At 33.2% G+C, this 18,275-nt stretch overlaps 1 protein-coding gene across 12 annotated transcripts in view; it reads left to right on the top strand.

The window, feature by feature from the left end:
• LRP1B (LDL receptor related protein 1B) overlaps positions 1-18,275 on the top strand; it is a 553,237-nt gene that overhangs the window by 434,247 nt on the left and 100,715 nt on the right. For all 12 annotated transcript variants that reach the window (XM_080600673.1, XM_080600668.1, XM_080600675.1 and 9 more), the window contains 7 exons: positions 4,274-4,414; positions 5,701-5,888; positions 7,861-8,044; positions 9,909-9,994; positions 13,599-13,721; positions 15,686-15,867; positions 17,312-17,511. In XM_080600673.1, coding sequence (XP_080456799.1) covers positions 4,274-4,414; positions 5,701-5,888; positions 7,861-8,044; positions 9,909-9,994; positions 13,599-13,721; positions 15,686-15,867; positions 17,312-17,511 — 1,104 coding nt within the window. The remainder of the gene's footprint in view (positions 1-4,273; positions 4,415-5,700; positions 5,889-7,860; positions 8,045-9,908; positions 9,995-13,598; positions 13,722-15,685; positions 15,868-17,311; positions 17,512-18,275) is intronic.

Below are 18,275 nucleotides of genomic sequence, written 5' to 3'. Positions count from 1 at the left end.
TGGAAAAAAATAATATAAAAAAAAAAACCCTCTTCATTTTTTATAATTGTTTTAACATTAACTAGTGGTATTAACTTGGAGCTGGAGCTGCAAGGACAAATTATTTCCTATGGTTGTGACTTACAGTTACTTGCTAATAAGATTTAAAATAATTTTAAAACATGCAATCTATAACTCCTGGTTCTTTGAGATGAAGCAGTGATTCCTGCTGCATCTACATTATGTAGGTCAGATCAGGAGTGCACTTTTGAAGTGAATCTCCCAGGCACCCCCACATATGGTGTTTTGGCACACATGCAGCACTGCTGAAGCAAACAAAATGATAGGGGGAAACAAACAAACAAAATCCTTTGAAACTGAGCCAGATAGTAGGTATACTTCAGACAGCAATGGACAGGAAGTCCACAGGAACAGAGGAGAGCTAGTGTGAAGTGAAATCCTGAAATGCCTCTACTGTGGATATTAGGTTCTCATTACCAGTTATTTCATTCTACTGCTGCATCCTTACTGCGCCATGCCACTGGTGCGGTTGCCAGTGTAGTTAGCTACCCTAGAAAAAAGCAGATCAAACATGCAGACTTCCTATCAGACTTTATTTTTCCTTTTCACTTAAGTAAACTACGTGGTGTTTTGAAAGGAGCGGTTGATGACAATAAGTTGTTGTAATGAAAAACTGCTTACTTCATGTAGTTAAACCAAACCAGGATCAAAGCAGGTTATTGATTTATTAATGACATACAATTAAGTGGATATCGATGAACTATACATTTGGTATAAATAACAACAACACAATGGATAAATCAGAGTACACCTGTAAAATGTTAATATACCTTACTCATTTTTAAATGCCCTCCTGTAACTAATCCCCCAGAGTTCTGAATACACACACCCATGGACACACACACATACACACAGAAGTTAAATGCACCTTCCCTCCCACCCTGGCACACGGCATTGCAAGCATATGTGCCCTCTGGGCTCCCAGGTAGCCCTGCAGCACATCTCCTGGGGATGTGGGAGCTCTACCTGAGTGCACTCCTGCTGCTCTCTACAGCACACTAATCCATCGAGGACTGTAGCTTTCTGTGAGGTCAGATGCACACCCCATTGCACCTGTACTGACTGTTTTGGGTGATTGAAGTGCACACTTTATACTGACATTGGTATCTTAACAGCTGTTGCTATCTAGATCATTTTGCCAAAAGGAGTCTTTGAGAGTGTACCCACACAATAGTGAAAGCATAAACTATAGTTTCCGTATGCCAGAACCCTTTATAGGAAGTGACTCATTAGGGGTTTGTTCCTTTATTTAGCACTACATGAACAAGCTGAGGAGTCAGGGGAGTAGGAGGAGTGCTTTTCTGATCAGATTTTACTTGGAAGCAGTCTTCAGTTCTTTAATAAACATTTAGAACTGAACAGTTTCTCAAAAACTTCAGAAATAAGTGCATTTTTTTCTAAATGATTACAATTTTTTGCTCATATATTTCTATTATATATATATATTTCTATATTTTCTATAGCATCATCTACATGCATGGTCCCTTAAAATACTAACAAATAAATAGAAGTATTTTGACAGACTTTTGGAGAGGGGCAGAAGGAGGAAATAGCAACAGAAGAAGGAGTGTACAGACTACTGAACTAATTGTAATATAGACCTGCCTTCAGGAACATGCTCCACTTAATTTCTACTGAGTAAACTGAAATCTACAGCAACATCTGTTACATGTTGCAGTGCTTCAGTGCGATTTTCTGTTAGGTAGTAATCAACTACACACGGTAGTGTGTGACTAGGATAAAACAGTGTGGTAAACTCATAATGTAGTTTTAGGGAAGGGATACATTCATTTATGAGAAAGGTAACTACTTGTAGAGAGCAGGAAGTAAATTCCAAAACAGACTTTTTAAGGTGCTGTTATGATGTAAAAATTAACCATCTATTTCACTGAGATATCTACTTTTTTATTTGACTGCAAACTAAGTAACCTAACTATAGCTCTATTAGATTTTAGAGCTCTGCTAGATCTGCATCTTGATATCCCCCCAAATTATATGGTTATTCAGCATCCGCTGTCTACTGAGTGGGATAAAAATTCATTTGACATACATTTCTAAAAGCTAAGTTAGAGGATTCTATTTAAAACACTATTATTTTTCATCTGTATTATTCAAGGGTATATTTTATTTATTTGTTTGTTTTCCTAGGGAATAATTCAGATATAATATAAAAATAGGACGGGCAATTAGAATAACCAGTTTTAACTTGTATCAGATTTTGCATCTAAACAGATTGTAAAAATTCTTGTAGCCCTTGAAAATTTATTTGAAACAAATTTTAATTCCATTATATAATCCTGTTTTGTTTATGAAATCTAAATAATTAATTACTTGTAAACAAAAACATAAAAATAATTCAAGCTGGGGAGAGCATGAGAACAAAATATATTCTCCCTAAAATGCATCTCCTATTGCTGCTGTTGGAGACAGAATACTGGGCTAGATGAGCCACTGTCTGATGTTGTAAGGCATTTCGTATGCTCTTCAAAAAAAAAGAAAAGAGGAACCCTATTCAAGGATAATCTGTACAAAATACTTTATGTAACTAATCAAAAGACAAATATAGGAATAGCAAGAATTTTCTTATTTTAGTTCCCAATTTATTTATATCCTGTTCATCCAGAAAAGAGGCAATATTAAATTGGGAAGAGAACAGAGGCCCTTGTTCTTCACATTTGTAATGAAATTTTTGATGGTGACATCTTTGTGAAACATTACAGATCTGAGGTAAAACTGTTGGCTTATAAAAACTCCCAGTCAAAGGTGTTTCAGACAACCAAAAAGCATCAAATATCAAATCAGCCTATCTTCTTTCAAGCATGATGCATGTTAAAAGAGAGAGAGGAAAAAAAAAAAAAAACAACACCTCAGAGGCCTCAGAATTATTTTGTATTCCAAGTGATGATTGTAATTGATGTTGTAACATATTGCATTTTGAAAATAGTACATGAACACATTTCTAAATGATAACTAAAGATACAAAAGGTTCAAAGCTCTTGATGTAGTGATACCTCATCCCAGGCAGTCAAATGTCATGTCCCATCTGCTATCAAAAAAAAGCTATGCTATGTAGCAGGAAATGTAGTAATTAGAAAAGAAGGACAAATATTAACTCTACTTCTATAATTTGTCTCTTATCATTGCTTGTTTCAGATGTTCACAACCTGGGTATTTAAATCAAAGCTTCAGTAGTAACTAGAATTTAAATTTGCTTCTTGGAAGAATCAAATTTTTGGAGATTTTTTTTTTTTCCCAAAAGGAAATAATTTTAAACATGATTTTGCATAATTTGGATTTTAAAAAAAAAAAATCAAAATCATTCTTTATAACCAGGATGAGTATAGCTATGTAATTCTTCTTCTATAACCATTTTACTCTGTATTTTTTTCTTGAGTTTTAAAATAAATCAAAATTTGCTTTCAAGATTCTTTTCAAGGACTACAGGTAATTTGAGGCAGAATTTATATGCATAGAATACAGGAAAAATTACAGTTTTCTTTCCAAAACAGGCACAAGTTTATTAGTAGTTGGTTTGGTGTAATGAATCTTACAAGTAAATATCTTTCAAATAGAAGGTCATTTTCCATCTGAAACTTTCATGTTTCAAAACCAAATAGGAAAAAATAAATTTGACTCTTCCAGATTTTTCTATTGGCTTGTTGTTTTTAAACTCTAGGTTAAACAGATGTGTTATAAGAAGAAAATATCTGCTTATATATTACAATTTTCTGTGAATAATCCATTTTAGCTTTTAAAGTATATAAACTTTATATATCTTAATTTTGTGGAAGTCTTAGAAAATGCATGCTTGGAATGGTTAAAATGATTACTATTTGAATGTTTCAAAGGGAAAGCTTATGAGTAGTAAACATGTTGTAAAAACTACTTGGTGGGTATAGTAATTTCTCAAATGTCTGTTGGAAAGCTATTTCCTAATAATAGCATAAAGTTAAATTACTTCTAAAGGAAAATGTATTTATGTAAGAGCTGCATAAATATGTTTTGCGTAGGTGGGAATTGTTTCATGACTATACTGTGCTGCATAACAACTATTTGATTTCTCTTTGTTGGTAGACATTCGTGTGTAAGCATATAATGCTTTGCATCTGTTTATAGAACAAAAGACAATTTTAATTAAATTGGTTTGTGTATGCAAAATTGTATGTCAAAAATATTAAGCAAAGTATGAAGTAATTGATTACTATATTTCTAGGATATCGTCGCTGTCATCCTGGAGAGTTCACTTGTGCAGATGGAAGATGCCTGTTAAATTCCCAGTGGCAATGTGATGGTGATTTTGACTGCCCAGACCATTCTGATGAGGCACCTATAAACGTAAAATGCAAAAGTTCAGGTTTGTGTTTACTGAGCAGATATGATTGGGTTTGCTGATATTTTTTACTGGCATGAATAAATTTGCTCAAGTCTGACTGTTTTTTGAGTGGTCTGCATATAATATCATTTTCTATGGCTTTTTGAAAGACCAGTTCTGCTGTCTAGATCTTATGGCTTTATTGCATAGTAGGCCTTTATAATGATTTTGATGGAAATCACTCATTTGCTTTGTGGTAAGGCAACATAAGTGCTTGATATTTAAGTATTGTGATTCTGATTTGGAGATGTGGAATGTAACTGAACTGACCTGTTGCCAAGATGTGAGGCTGTAGGTGCGCTCACATTGTAAATCAGGAAGGTACATTTTACCTATATCTATAGAAGTCAGACCTAAAATCCCAATCCTTGATAAAATTAGCATTACATTATAGTCACATCTTAATGTGTGTGAAAATTAAATAGTCATACCCAAAACAGTAGTATTTATTTGATAGACCTCATGTTATTGCTGAAATTTCAAACCATAGGGAATGCATAGGGAGCTTCTGCCACCAGTCTCTTGACAATTCTACTGAAGATCTTAATGTTATGAACATACACAAGAGTTTTCAGATAATCTCAAAAACTGCAAATGAATTCTAAAATCTTTCAAAGCCCTGGGATTTGTATGATATAGATGTTAATATGTGAATCTGTAGCTATGTCTAGCATCGTTCCCTGTTTAATGATCTGACCTGTTTCTAATCTAAGTCACTCATTACAGGAGGAAAATTCCCTACACTTATCTTGTATTTCAACTTTACTTCTCCCTTTAATTTTTCCAAATCTAACTTTTGAGTCTAATTACAGAAGTCCTCCTAAAGAAGTACAGACTATTTTAATTAAATTTAGTTCTATATGATAGTAAAAGTTTATCTTCAGTGTTATCAGTGTAATTTTTTGTGCTGCTGATTTGTATTACATCAAATACGTGATATCTAACATATTTATTAGGCTTCTAATTTGCATTACTTCATTTTAACTTGTTCTTCGTAATCTTTTAAGAGAGGCAGTCAGTCTCTTAAATACACTGACCATTTTCAACCAAGTCTTTCAAAGATGGGAGGTTCCTTTAAGTTTTCCAAACAGTGAAAAAGCAGATACTGAAAAGTAAAAAGGTATTATAATACTACCAATAAGAAATGAACATTCAGTTTTTACACAACTGTTTGATCTTACATGCACATATTGCAGTTGATCCATCAGAAAATTAATTCCAAATACTAATAAACTACACAAAGTTGTGTCTTCTTTTTTCTTTTCCAGAGCAGTCATGTAACAGCTCTTTTTTCATGTGCAAAAATGGCAAGTGTATTCCTCAAAGTGATGTTTGTGATAACAAAGAAGATTGTAGTGATGGTTCTGATGAGAAAAGCTGCCACATTAATGAATGCCTCAGTAAGAAAGTTAGTGGCTGCTCTCAAGATTGTCAGGATCTTCCCGTTGGATACAAGGTGAATATAAGATATGGTGTTAGAAAATGCAAATTCTTAATTCTTACCTGTTTCTTAACTATTGCATGATTATTATAAAACTCCAATGTGTTGCACACACATTGTGATGTGTGGCTTGTATTGAAGTGGTTTACCTACCGTAGTGAGAAGATTCAAAGTTTTGTTTCCAGTAAGCAAATAATTGCCACGTGTATATATAAATATTTAAAAAAAAAAAAAAAAAAAAAGGTATAAAACATACTTTAAACCTATTGACAAAAGCATACAATTCTTTGTGTGTAGCAAATTATACTGATGTGTACAGAGCACTGAAAATAGTCTCATTTTCATTTGTGAAAAAATCAAACGTACAAGTGAATAGCAGGAGTAGAAGTTTTCTCCATTTTTTTTCCTAAGGCAAAGGTACTAACATAATTGAACAAAGTACAATTGCCTTAGTTTCAGAATAAAACCTGTAGTTACCTGCATGTGATTTGTGTTGAATTTCCTGAATCTACTCTTGCGTTCTGAAATATGTAGAAAAGAATACTTCCTGTGTATTGTGTAAACCCTAATCACTGCACTAACCTGTAAGTAGAAGCTGTGGATTATGAGAGACATTTTTTCATGATTTTAGCTCTGCAGTATCCCTAACACACACCCAAACTTTTCATCTTTTTAGTAAAATATTGGCTCACTGAGATCTAAACAGAATTTGGCCAATATGGCTTAGGCCCTTAGGTAGTCAAACCCTTGAAACCATGAATCTGAAGGCCATGGAGACTAGGCTAGATGAATCAAAGTAGTAGCAAAGTTGTAGTAGCGTGATTGTGTAGAAACCATATGATGGGTCTCTGCAGAGAACAAAACAGAGAATACAAGTAACCTGACATGCAATTGTCTGTTGATAAAAATATGCTCCTATTTCAAAGCCTCTTCATTTCTTGACTATAGTGTTTATATCTAATGATTATAGCTCTTTTAAGTTACCAGAGATTAATTCTTTGCAGTTCTGAGGAGTTAGCCCAGTTCTAAATACGTAAGGAAAACTGCAGTTTTAAAATTCTGAAGATCTTTCACTTATTGTTTTTTTTAATCCTTACATACAAGTAAATTTATTTGAAACTTATGTGAAATAACATCATTTGGTCTTCTGTGAAATACAGAAGAGAATCTCAGTTTAAGTGGTATGGCATTTCTGCATTTTTACTGACATTTGTAATATTCTGAAATAATAGTTGTCTAATACTATAATTCGTTTTCCCTAGTATGTTTCAAAAACTCTCCTTTTTGTCCTCACTTCACTTGGCCACCAATTTCTTCTGATACATATTTGATGCCTTTAGAACTTTTTTCCGATTCAAATCATTTGATATTAACTTCCTCATCCATTCTCACCTGTTTCTACCCAGTTGTGTTTTGCATCACTGATGTTGCATGCAATCAGTTTACTGCAGTGATCATCAGACCCGAGTAAAAATTGGCTTCAGAGTTCTCATTCACATTACCGGATCCGTTACACAGAATGCTGGATGTTATCAATATTCAAGAAAAAAGCATTAAAAACCATCGATCAACCTTACCAAAAAGTCCATGTGCATTTGAAAATAAGGAATTCAAAAGGGGGCCATGTGTCATTATTTTCATGTTGTTTTTTTTTTCCCCATATTTTTAGGGAAAATTTCTATATTTTATGGATTTTTTCCATATTTTTGAAAAGATGCATTTTACTTCTGCTTCAGTTAATGTTGAAAGAATAATTACTTATTCTAAGGAGATATCTATTTGGCAGGGAATTATATTTATGATCTCACCATCAGTTGACAAGAAATGTAGTTATGTGTGCCTGTTAACAGTATGAATAGCAGTGTAGTTAGAATTTTACTTAAAAACCTGAGGCTACATAAAGAAATTTATGATGCTAACACATTCAAAAGATAACAGAGTCAGCGAGTAATTCAAAATGAATATATTTGTGTTCTTTTTTTCCCAGTGCAAATGCTGGCCTGGATTCCAGCTGAAGGATGATGGCAAAACATGTATAGATATTGATGAATGTTCATCTGGATTTCCCTGTAGCCAGCAATGCATCAATACATATGGAACCTACAAATGCTTGTGTGCAGAAGGGTATGAAATACAGCCTGATAACCCAAATGGCTGTAAATCCCTTTCAGGTATCACAATTTATTATTTTTTTTTTTTTTATTCACAGCTGTATCCAAAATAATTTGTGACATTCCTTAACTCCAAGGTCTTTATTGTTCCCCTTTTAAGCAAGATAAACAGTTACTTCAAAGCACAGTACTTCTTCAACAAACAGTAGGAATGTGATTCAATGTCTGAATGTGATAATAAGTTCTGGTTTTAGTATGTATTGTACTCAAATCATTTTTGGTGAATAGTCCCTCAGACTTCCCAGTATGTTCAACATGTGCATGGGAAAAGGAGGAACAGGAAAATAGAACAGAAATTGCAAATTGCAAAAGAAATTCCATTATTCTTGTGGCATATTAAATCCTCAACTCTCATCTGTAATACACAGTACATTTCAAGATATATAAGAACACTGATTATTTCCTCACACCTCTGTCCATGTCCTTGATGTTATTTTTACGTATTTTAGTCAGTAGGATTCATTAGATCAGTGAAAGGAAGAACAAAATGTTAACAGAAAAGAAACAAAAACCCCATTACTGCTTTATGCTGGATTTTGTTCATAGTGCAGTCTTCGGCTTGAGGAGATTCCTGCATTGCAGAGTTTTTGTTTCATTGGTCGGTTGCTGGTTGTTGTTTTATCAAAACCATCTATTTTCTTTCTTAATGATAGGAAGACTGGAACCTCTGTTTGCCTCAAAATTCTTGTCCAGGTGCTTCCAAGAGTAATGAGTGAAAGCACGGGGGAGGGTAGAGATACAGGATCAAATTTTTACTTTACTCCTATCTCACGCCTTGAAAGCCACTCATATATTCAGAACTCATAGAGTGCTCAAATGAGAGGGGGAGCTGAAGGACATTGTTGGACAGTTGTATACTGGAGTTGTAATAAATCAGACTTCAAAAGCGATGATGACAAAGCTGTGTGAGGTGTGGCAAGGATGGTTGTGCTGAGAGGAGCTACCAACATGCAAACATTCAGCATAACGCTGGTGTCTTGTATAAATTGCCTTGAGATCTTTACAACAGAACAGAGATTGCAGCCTTTCTTCACAACCCACTAACAGTCTTTGCTGAGGATAGTGCCTCAGATCATGAAGAACTGAAGAATGTCTCACAAGTTAACCATATAGGTGAGGTGGGGCAAAGTATTTAGTACAAGAGCAGAATAGGCTTGACGGCACATTAGATCCCAGAATGTATGAGCAGTAGATAAAAATCATAAATACATTTTCTATTATTACTATTTTTTTGTGTATCAATCTCAGTTAGTAGAATGAAAACAAAGACTTAAAAAAAAACAAAAAACATTGTGTTTGTCAGTGATGTTTCAAAGTGATGGCATAATCTGAAGGAATACTATTTGATAAATTAGAAAAATGGGGTAAAAAAGCCAAATTTGGCATAAATTCAGAATTAGAAAGTCAAGATTTATCCAAATATCTGTTTCTTTATATCTAAAATATACAGAGTATTGAGGTCTCAAAAAGTAATGGACAAAATGTATTTGGTTTGCAACAGAAAAAAAATAATAGTGATAATTTGAAAGTGAATGTTCAAATTAAAACAAGTGGTATGAAATATATTTCAAATTTAATTGCTGACATTAAATTATCATAAAATACAGTATGGTTCCCATATTCCAAAGGCAAAAAATTAAATTACATTGGAAGATATACTAATTGATTGCTTTGTTCATTTTTATACTGCATCATTGATCTTTCTTGGAACATTTGAATGTTTTAAATATTTCTTTCATCCATAACATTGATCAGAGCATGTAACATTTATTTTTCAAACCATCTGTATTTCAGCATTGTATTCCTGATTTTCCATAAATTAACGTAAAAGCTAGTCTAATATATTCTTTCTCCCGGGGTTTAGATGAGGAACCTTTCTTAATTCTGGCTGATCATCATGAAATAAGAAAAATTAGCACTGATGGATCCAACTACACTTTGTTGAAACAGGTATAATCATAGTACCATGCTCTAAGTTTAACTCGATACTTTTATTTTTATTTAAAGTGTGCAACTGACAGAAATATCATTCTACAATTGGCATTGTATGCACCACAGAACAACTGCAGTACCTTCACAGTTTTGCTAATATTTTAAATTTACTACCTGAGTATTGAGATGATTAAGGCTCAGGCAGTTGTTTTGTCAGTCATTCTGATGTACGAAAATTTATGTTATTTGTGATCCTCTTCCACTGCAATATGTTTTGAACAATTTGTATATTTTATTTTTTTTAAAAAATACATATATATTTGGCCATGTATTATTTGGGATAATTACTGTCAGAATCCAAATCTATTTTTTTAATTTAGACAAACTCGATTCCAATATTTGCAGCATTACAATGCATGAACACGCATCTTTTGCTAAATCTGATTTTTTCGTGTAATTATTCTAAATTATTATGACAGGAAACAACAAAACAAAGCAAAACAAGTCTTTGAAAAAACTACAAAAATAGAAAGTTGCCCAGTAAGTACAGAGCTATCATTTTAGCAGTTTCTGCTCTGCTTCTATGCTTCACCTAAGTGTAGTTACTTACCACAGATTAGAGTTCCAAATCAGTTATGCCAGTCAATAGCATCAGGTTTTTTGTGATTTCTTGTGTCAGTAAGCTGTGCATCTTAATGTCACAAGAAAGGTGTTTAGGTCTTCGCAACAGTAATTACAAAATTAACCATCTTACATTAATCATTTTAATTTATTTAAGCATAGGAAACATTTTGTTAAAATCTGTTTTTTCTTCTGAAATCCTTCTGACTGCCTCTCATTTACATCTCACTGCCTTTCCTCTTTTGCTGGTATATCTATTACTAGAAGCCTGTGAAAAGAGGGGAGCAACAGTAAAATTTCTTTATGCTTGGTGCTGACAGATTGGCGCAGAGCTTTATTAGTCTTGAATTTAATGGACTCCTTTTCACTACATTAGGGACAATGTAGCTCCAGCCATTGAAGACAATCTGTGGTTTCTGAATCACATCAATTCATTAGTCTAATATATATATCAACTTTTGAAGCTTCTGGCCTTTGATCCTATAAATATTGCATTTTTGAAAACATCCAGATTTGAAAGCAAAAGAGGAAGCTATACCAGCAGAACAGGTGAGCTGTCTTCCTCATGAGGACATCTTTTTGTCCTTGTAATGGTACGATGGATCAGCTCTAACCCTTTCTTAGACATCTGCCAGATGAAGGCAAATACCAGAACTGCTCTGGCAAAGGAGCAAAACCTCCCTTCTCTGTGTATTTGATCTGTGCTTTGTCATTCTAACAATTATTCATATAAACTCAGAGTAGAGGCGATGAAAGCAGGAGTTCATTCAGTCTTCTCTGAGTTGTTACATGCCAGCTTTTTCCTTTATTGTTTTTTTCTTTTCAAATGTACATAAAAAGTTCAACTGTTCAAAATACATCTCATCTGTATTCTTTGCCTTCCATTTCCTTCACTCGTAGTCATTAAAACCTGTAGGGTTTCCATAGCCAAAGTAGGTAGAATCTTCCTCCTCCTTTTTAGTGATTTTACCTGTATTTATTTTTTTTATTGATGCACCAAGGGGACCACAACTTATGGACTAGGATACAGTATGCTGCATGTAACAGAGACAAATAAAACCACAGGTTTGAGATGCGAGGTTAAAGCAGCTGATGCCATCTAAAAGTTTTACCATTCCTTCTTAAAGCAGGATAGAAGAGAAAAGAAAAAGAATAATGCTAGGAGGACTTCAAAGTGATATGCAGAGCAGGAAGAGATATTGTCTGGACAGAGAACTCTGTTGCAAATATACAGAAACAATTTTACATGCAGCTAATATTCTGATAAATATTGGAACTAAACTCACCCAAAATAAAACACTTGAAACAAAAGATTTGAAGGCATTCAAATTCTTTTATCAGCCTGCATACTTAAGAAATTTACTCAGTGTTTTAAAATATGTAGGTATAGAGCTTTTCACAAATTGCTGACGTTGATTTCCAGAATGTTATACATTTTGATAGTCTTATGATTCATCTTTGGTCTCCTTTGTTAAGAATTTGGTGTGCAGCTTTATCTTTAGGTACATGTTTGCTAGTAATAATAAAAGAGACAGATTATTTTTTTTGTAGCACAATTACAAGTGTCAGAATTGCAACTGATTTTACTAAAATTATGTGTGCATGGATATGTGATTTTTGAAACACTGTGTCATTTCAGGCTTTACTGATGGTTTGTGCTGCCTGATCACTCCTTTCCTCTAAGTTTTGCTCAAAAGATAGATCTACCTTATTACACTGTAGTTTGCAGATAAGCCACATATTACTTTCAGGGCAATTAAATATTGTTGTTCTTAGTTGTTTATTTTAGAGTTGTCAATTCCAGAGCATTCCCTCTACAAGTATGAATTTAATTAACGAGGGAGGTTGTCAACATACCTTAGAGTAAAAGGTCATTGGGCTGATAATAGAATTGATGAAAAGATCTTATGGTTTTAAAAGTGCAAACTGCATCTGTTCTTTTTACTACTGCTGCTCCATCATTGATTGATAACAACATTTCTGTATAATATTAAGAATAACCATGAATTCACTACAAGTAGAATGTTAAGCAGGTTATGGGACAAGGCTTTCCAGTTCTCAGATAAGGAAATGAGGGCCATCATTTGAATGCAAAACCTTTGTTTCCTATCTTCTATTTGGGATGAAAAGCCATTATTACATGACTACTGTTTCCAACCTATAGGATTACCTCATCTCCGATCACCACTCTCTTTTGTTATATTGGCATAGTAATTGGAGCCATAGGAGACTTCCAGATGCCTGCTGGATCTCTCACTTTCACACTTTATATATATATATATATATGTATATATATATATATATACTAGCTATATATGTGTGTGTGTGCATCTGAGAATTGAAAACCTTATTCAAGAATTAAAATTTATGCTTTTTTGAACATCACAGTCTTTAATTCCTGATTCATTTATATAAATAGTAAAAACTAACCACTAAAGATAGTAAATGTTATGCTATTTCTGAGTTTGTTACAAAATGAATATCTTTACATTTTCCAGAGAGCTGACAAGATAGGATAGTATTTTACTTCCATTCCTTTGTGAGATGGCATTATAACACTTACATTTGGTGAAAATTGTTGCAAGATTGGTTTTTGTTTGTTTGTTTTTCCCTCTTGTTTGTTAGAGTAATGCCAAAGGTAGTAATTAACAAAAAGATTGAGCAAAAGATAAATACATTTACTGATAACGTTAATTTCAATATCAGAAATGAAGAATATCACAACTTCATTTAGTTTCACGTCATCTGAATTTTTGAAGTGCAATAGTTATTTGTCACCATACTTATTACTGTTATAATTTTTGTCTTTTTCTGATTATTTAAAACTAAAGTACCTCAAAAAAGGTACTCAAAAATAATAGTAAAGTGAAGCATTTTGATGACTGTTGTATGCAGTATATTTTGCATTCTGAATGCTATCAAATATTTTATATTCAAACTTATTTGAATAAGTTGGCTTGATTTTTTTACTATTATTATTTTTGTTTTTTTCCTTTTTTAGGGGCTAAATAATGTGATTGCAATAGACTTTGACTATAGAGAAGAGTTCATCTATTGGATTGATTCCAGCAGACCAAATGGCAGTAGGATAAACAGAATGTGTTTGAATGGAAGTGACATCAAGGTAGTTGTAGATTAATAAAGTTACTGCTAGATGTATTTTTTTTTTTTTGGAGTATTTTGGAAAATTCTCCTTTATGGTTGTAAGCCAACTTGAGAAGTTTGGGTATATGCATACGCATACATGGCATGAGGTAGCAAGTCATAGTAAAATTTAATTGCATTTGGATCTTGTCTGAAATAGAGTTAAAGGCTAAGAGGATTGTATTTATGAGCTAAATTCTGTATGACTTAACTGACAGTTGACTGAATTGTTAGTGCAGTGGGGTTTACAGAAAGCCAAAGAAAAAACAAGTCTAAGTTGGTAAGCTGTGTAAGTATACTGAAATACTGAAGTTATGGAAAATGCTGTAGTCAGCTGGTCTGTAGACTTTAAATGTCACACTGGTCATTTCTGTGACTGGAATAAGTTTAAAGTGATCCTTCGAAAGAAAAGTCATCAGAAAAGACACTAATTACTTTGGTTGATGCTTCTAGACAGTGTAACTAAGCCAAATATAAGTTTGCAGATCTGTCTGTTTGTACATGAAATGTCCCATGTTGCATTGCATAGCTTTGATGCAGTCGCACATTTATAAAACAGTGAAGCTGGCAATGTTAAGGTACTAGGAAATAAAATATTCTATTCACGTGAAAAAAATGTTGCACAACTTGATCTAATTTTAGAAAGATTTTATAAGGTGGTAAATAACGTAATAACCTGAAAGGATGTTTTTACATATTCATAACTATAAAATTAGGGTAAAGTATCTCACAGTATCTCTTCTCTTGAATGATTTTCAATGTCTTCATATGGTAAATTAAATTAAAATCAGACATTCAGTAGTACATTATAATGTTTACATGTAAAGTTTATACTTGAGTGCATATGCCTTTAGTGGTGAAGATGACGATAAATTAGAATGTTCACTATGGTAATAAATCCATTATTAGTACTTAAGAAATCTTAAATATTTTCCAATGTTGCTCCCTGTGATTTTTAATCTTTTTTTTACTTAAGTTCTAGTTACAGAGACCTAATTAGGAGTAGAATTTTGAAGCTTAGCTGAAGTTGGACTCTCATTTTGAGATGATTGGGAATATTCAAATATAGCCTGAGACAATACTTAACGTGAAGTATTCCCAGCCAGACTAGATTGAGTCATACTGTCAGGATGAGGTTTGTAGTCTTGTATGTCTAGAGATATTTGTTCAAGTCTCAGAATTATTCAGGTCATCAGAAATTTTGAGAATAACACATCCCAAGTCAGTGAATCATAGTCTATCCATTATGGCACTAAATTGCTTCCATCCCTTAGTTTATTCCTCAGTAAGGTAGTCTTTTTGAAATAGAACTAATTCTTAGAAAGTTCCTCTTCCTTCTACGAAATGAACATTGACCATAAGAGCACAGCATTTACTTTCCAACCAGGTGAGCTTTTTCTTTTTGCCTAAGGTATGTGCCCTCATGGTATCTGTCATGATGTATGACACTGGTGTGATATTAAAATGAAATATACGCCAATGTAGTGTGAGAAGAAGTGGTGAGCTAACAAGTAGACATATTTTAGGGTGTGTTACCAAGAAAGAAGCTTCATCTCAGTTCTATGAAAAACAGAGTAGTAAAGGGGAAAAAAAAGTATGTATTTTTTATTAAGACAAAAGGAACATTACAAACTTAAGATGAAAAATAAAAGATACAAAATTGTTAAAATTTAGTGCATAATGTAAAGAAGTTGGAAATTTGGTGTTTACTACATCAGGCTATTCTCCATTCTCACTGACTATAAGAAATGGTGTCACATTGTTTTTACTTTCAAAGGTGTCATTACTTCAGAAGTGTCATTGTTTAACAAGGAGTAATACCTGTTTTTCTCACATTGTATTTCTCTGTATCATATATCCAACCTCTCAGTATTCAGATATATTTAATTCTTTAATTTTTATTCCTTCTCACAGTATTTAGATGGTTAATTTTTGCTTTTCTAGGTAGTCCACAATACTGCTGTTCCCAATGCACTGGCTGTTGATTGGATTGGGAAGAATCTATATTGGTCTGATACCGAAAAGAGAATTATTGAAGTGTCTAAACTCAATGGCTTATACCCTACTGTCCTTGTGAGCAAAAGGGTGAAGTTTCCTAGAGATCTGTCCTTGGATCCTCAAGCTGGGTATGAAGAAACAGTTCTGCAGTAATTAATATTTGATCTTAATTTTATATTTTTTTATAAAATCAGAAGAGAAGCACTAATTATTTTTTTATTATCTGACTTTTAGCTATACTGGATATCAGTAGTCTAAAATGCATTAACAACAATTATTATATCATCATATTTATTTGTTAATGAATGAATGGGATACTGAATAACAAAAGGTTCATATTGTATGAGAGACAAATAAATCTTGCAGCTTGTTTCATTTATTCACTGAAGTGAACTGTTTTGTTGTCACTCTTTTCTGTGTTCGCTAGATTCCAAATAAGTTGGGTTATTCAGCTATAATTTATTGGAAGACATTCTTTGATAGGCCTTGCATGTGAATTGAAGAATGAAAATGTTTCAACCCTCTTAACTGGAAGATAGCTTTTGCCTATTTTTGCGTTATAAAATTAGGGTTTTGATTTTAACAAAAGCCTAATAACTGGATTGATTCAGTACTAGGAGATAGCAGTTCAGGCTTTTGGGGGGAGGAAGGAAGATTAGAGAGAAGACTCGTAGTCCACATATAACTTTAGAAAAAAAGCCTTTAAATATACAATAAACTTCACTTACTGCTAAGGGGGTCTTAAAAATTTTAAATGGTCAATAGGCTTGAAAAATTTATTGCAACAACAGTGATGTTGCAGTTGTAAGTGATTCAGTGATTCACAACAGTGAACTGCCTAGTTAATTTAAATAATTCGTTAAAAGGTGAATGTAGTTGCTAATTTCAGTAATTAGTAATTTTGCTTGGCATAATTTATTTATTAATCTGTGCTGGCATTCTGATTGAAGTTTTGAGTATCACCGCTATTTTTGCTTTCTTGACTGGTATGAGAGCTATAGGGACAGGAGACATTTTTCTTAACAGTTACAGAGACAGTTTTGGGTCTCTTCTCCCAAGCAATAAGCAATAGGACAAGAGGAAATGGCATCAAGTTGTGCCAGGGGAGGTCTAGGTTGGATATTAGGAAAAGAATTCTTCACTGAAAGGGTTGTGAAGCATTGGAAAAGGCTGTCCAGGGAAGTAGTTGAGTCACCATCCCTGGAGGTAGCCAAAAGATGTGTAGATGTGGTACTTAGGAACATGGTCAAGTGGTAGACTTGGCAGTGCTAGGTTAACAGTTGATGGTGATGGTCAACTAAGACTTGATGACGTTAGAGGTCTTTTCCAACATAAATGATTCTATAATATAATATAATTGTAAAATATTATAATATTTTACATAAAACTGTTGTTCAGAAAATTAACCTAGTTCTATGAATTAAAAAATAATTTTAAAAAAGCTACCTGGAAAGTGGAAACATCATGGAATGACTAACGACTACCAATATATTTTTGACGTCAACTAAATTAATTACATTTTTTTTTTTTTTCTGTTTTCATCACCAAGCAGCTGTTGTATTTTGTTTTTAGATATTTGTACTGGATTGATTGCTGTGAGTATCCTCACATTGGCCGTGTTGGTATGGATGGCTCCAGTCAAACAGTTGTCATAGAAACACAGATATCTAGACCTATGGCTCTTACAATAGATTATGTCAACCACAGACTGTATTGGGCTGATGAAAATCACATCGAGTTTTCTGACATGGATGGATCTCATAGACATAAAGGTTAGTCAAACAGCTAATTACTTTTTTTTTTTGGTAATTTTAAAACTGAAACGTTTTGTATATTACTTAGAATCATGTGAAAACAGTACTTTAAAACATTTTTGCAACTTTATTTTGATGCACTTTTTCCTTTTTATCAACATTTTAAAAGCTGCTTTTCATATTCCTTATCTATGGTGAATATGAATCCTTTTTAAACATGCATTCCACATTTTAAACTTGCCCATGGAAAAAATGTCAAATGAAAACAAAAACTCTAGGAACAGACTCAGCAATCAAAGGCTGCCCTGTCAATTCTGTGCTGTAGTATATACTTGACCAAGTTATAAAGCCAGAGAAACTTGACTATTAAAAGTGGAAGGAATATGTCCTGTGTGCCATGTGTTACAATGTGGCTAAAAGCAGCCTGAGAAGGTCTGGAAAGCCCATTAGTCTGCTCAGCATGAGTCAGTAAGCAGACTAGTATTACAAATGTAATTTGGGGCTTTCTTGGTAGATGGATAAAATAATAACTTTTGAAATACTTATGTAATTAACTAATTTTTATCCCTGTGTTCTGCTTCTCACCTAACAGATGATTAGAAAGCTAGTCTTTTATCTATAAAGTGTTTTAGAAAAAAGTTTTACACTGTGATGAGTACTTCTCATATTCCAAATGGTATAATTATGGTATAATCTTAAACTTTAATTGAAATATATGAAATTGGTTTTGGTTTTGGTTATTTTTTTTCTGCTAAGATGAAACACTGTTACTTGAGCTTCCT

Source organism: Anser brachyrhynchus (assembly GCF_964034855.1).
Source record: "Anser brachyrhynchus genome assembly, chromosome: 7".
NCBI lineage: Eukaryota > Metazoa > Chordata > Aves > Anseriformes > Anatidae > Anser > Anser brachyrhynchus.
This window is presented reverse-complemented; position numbering and strand designations above follow the sequence as displayed.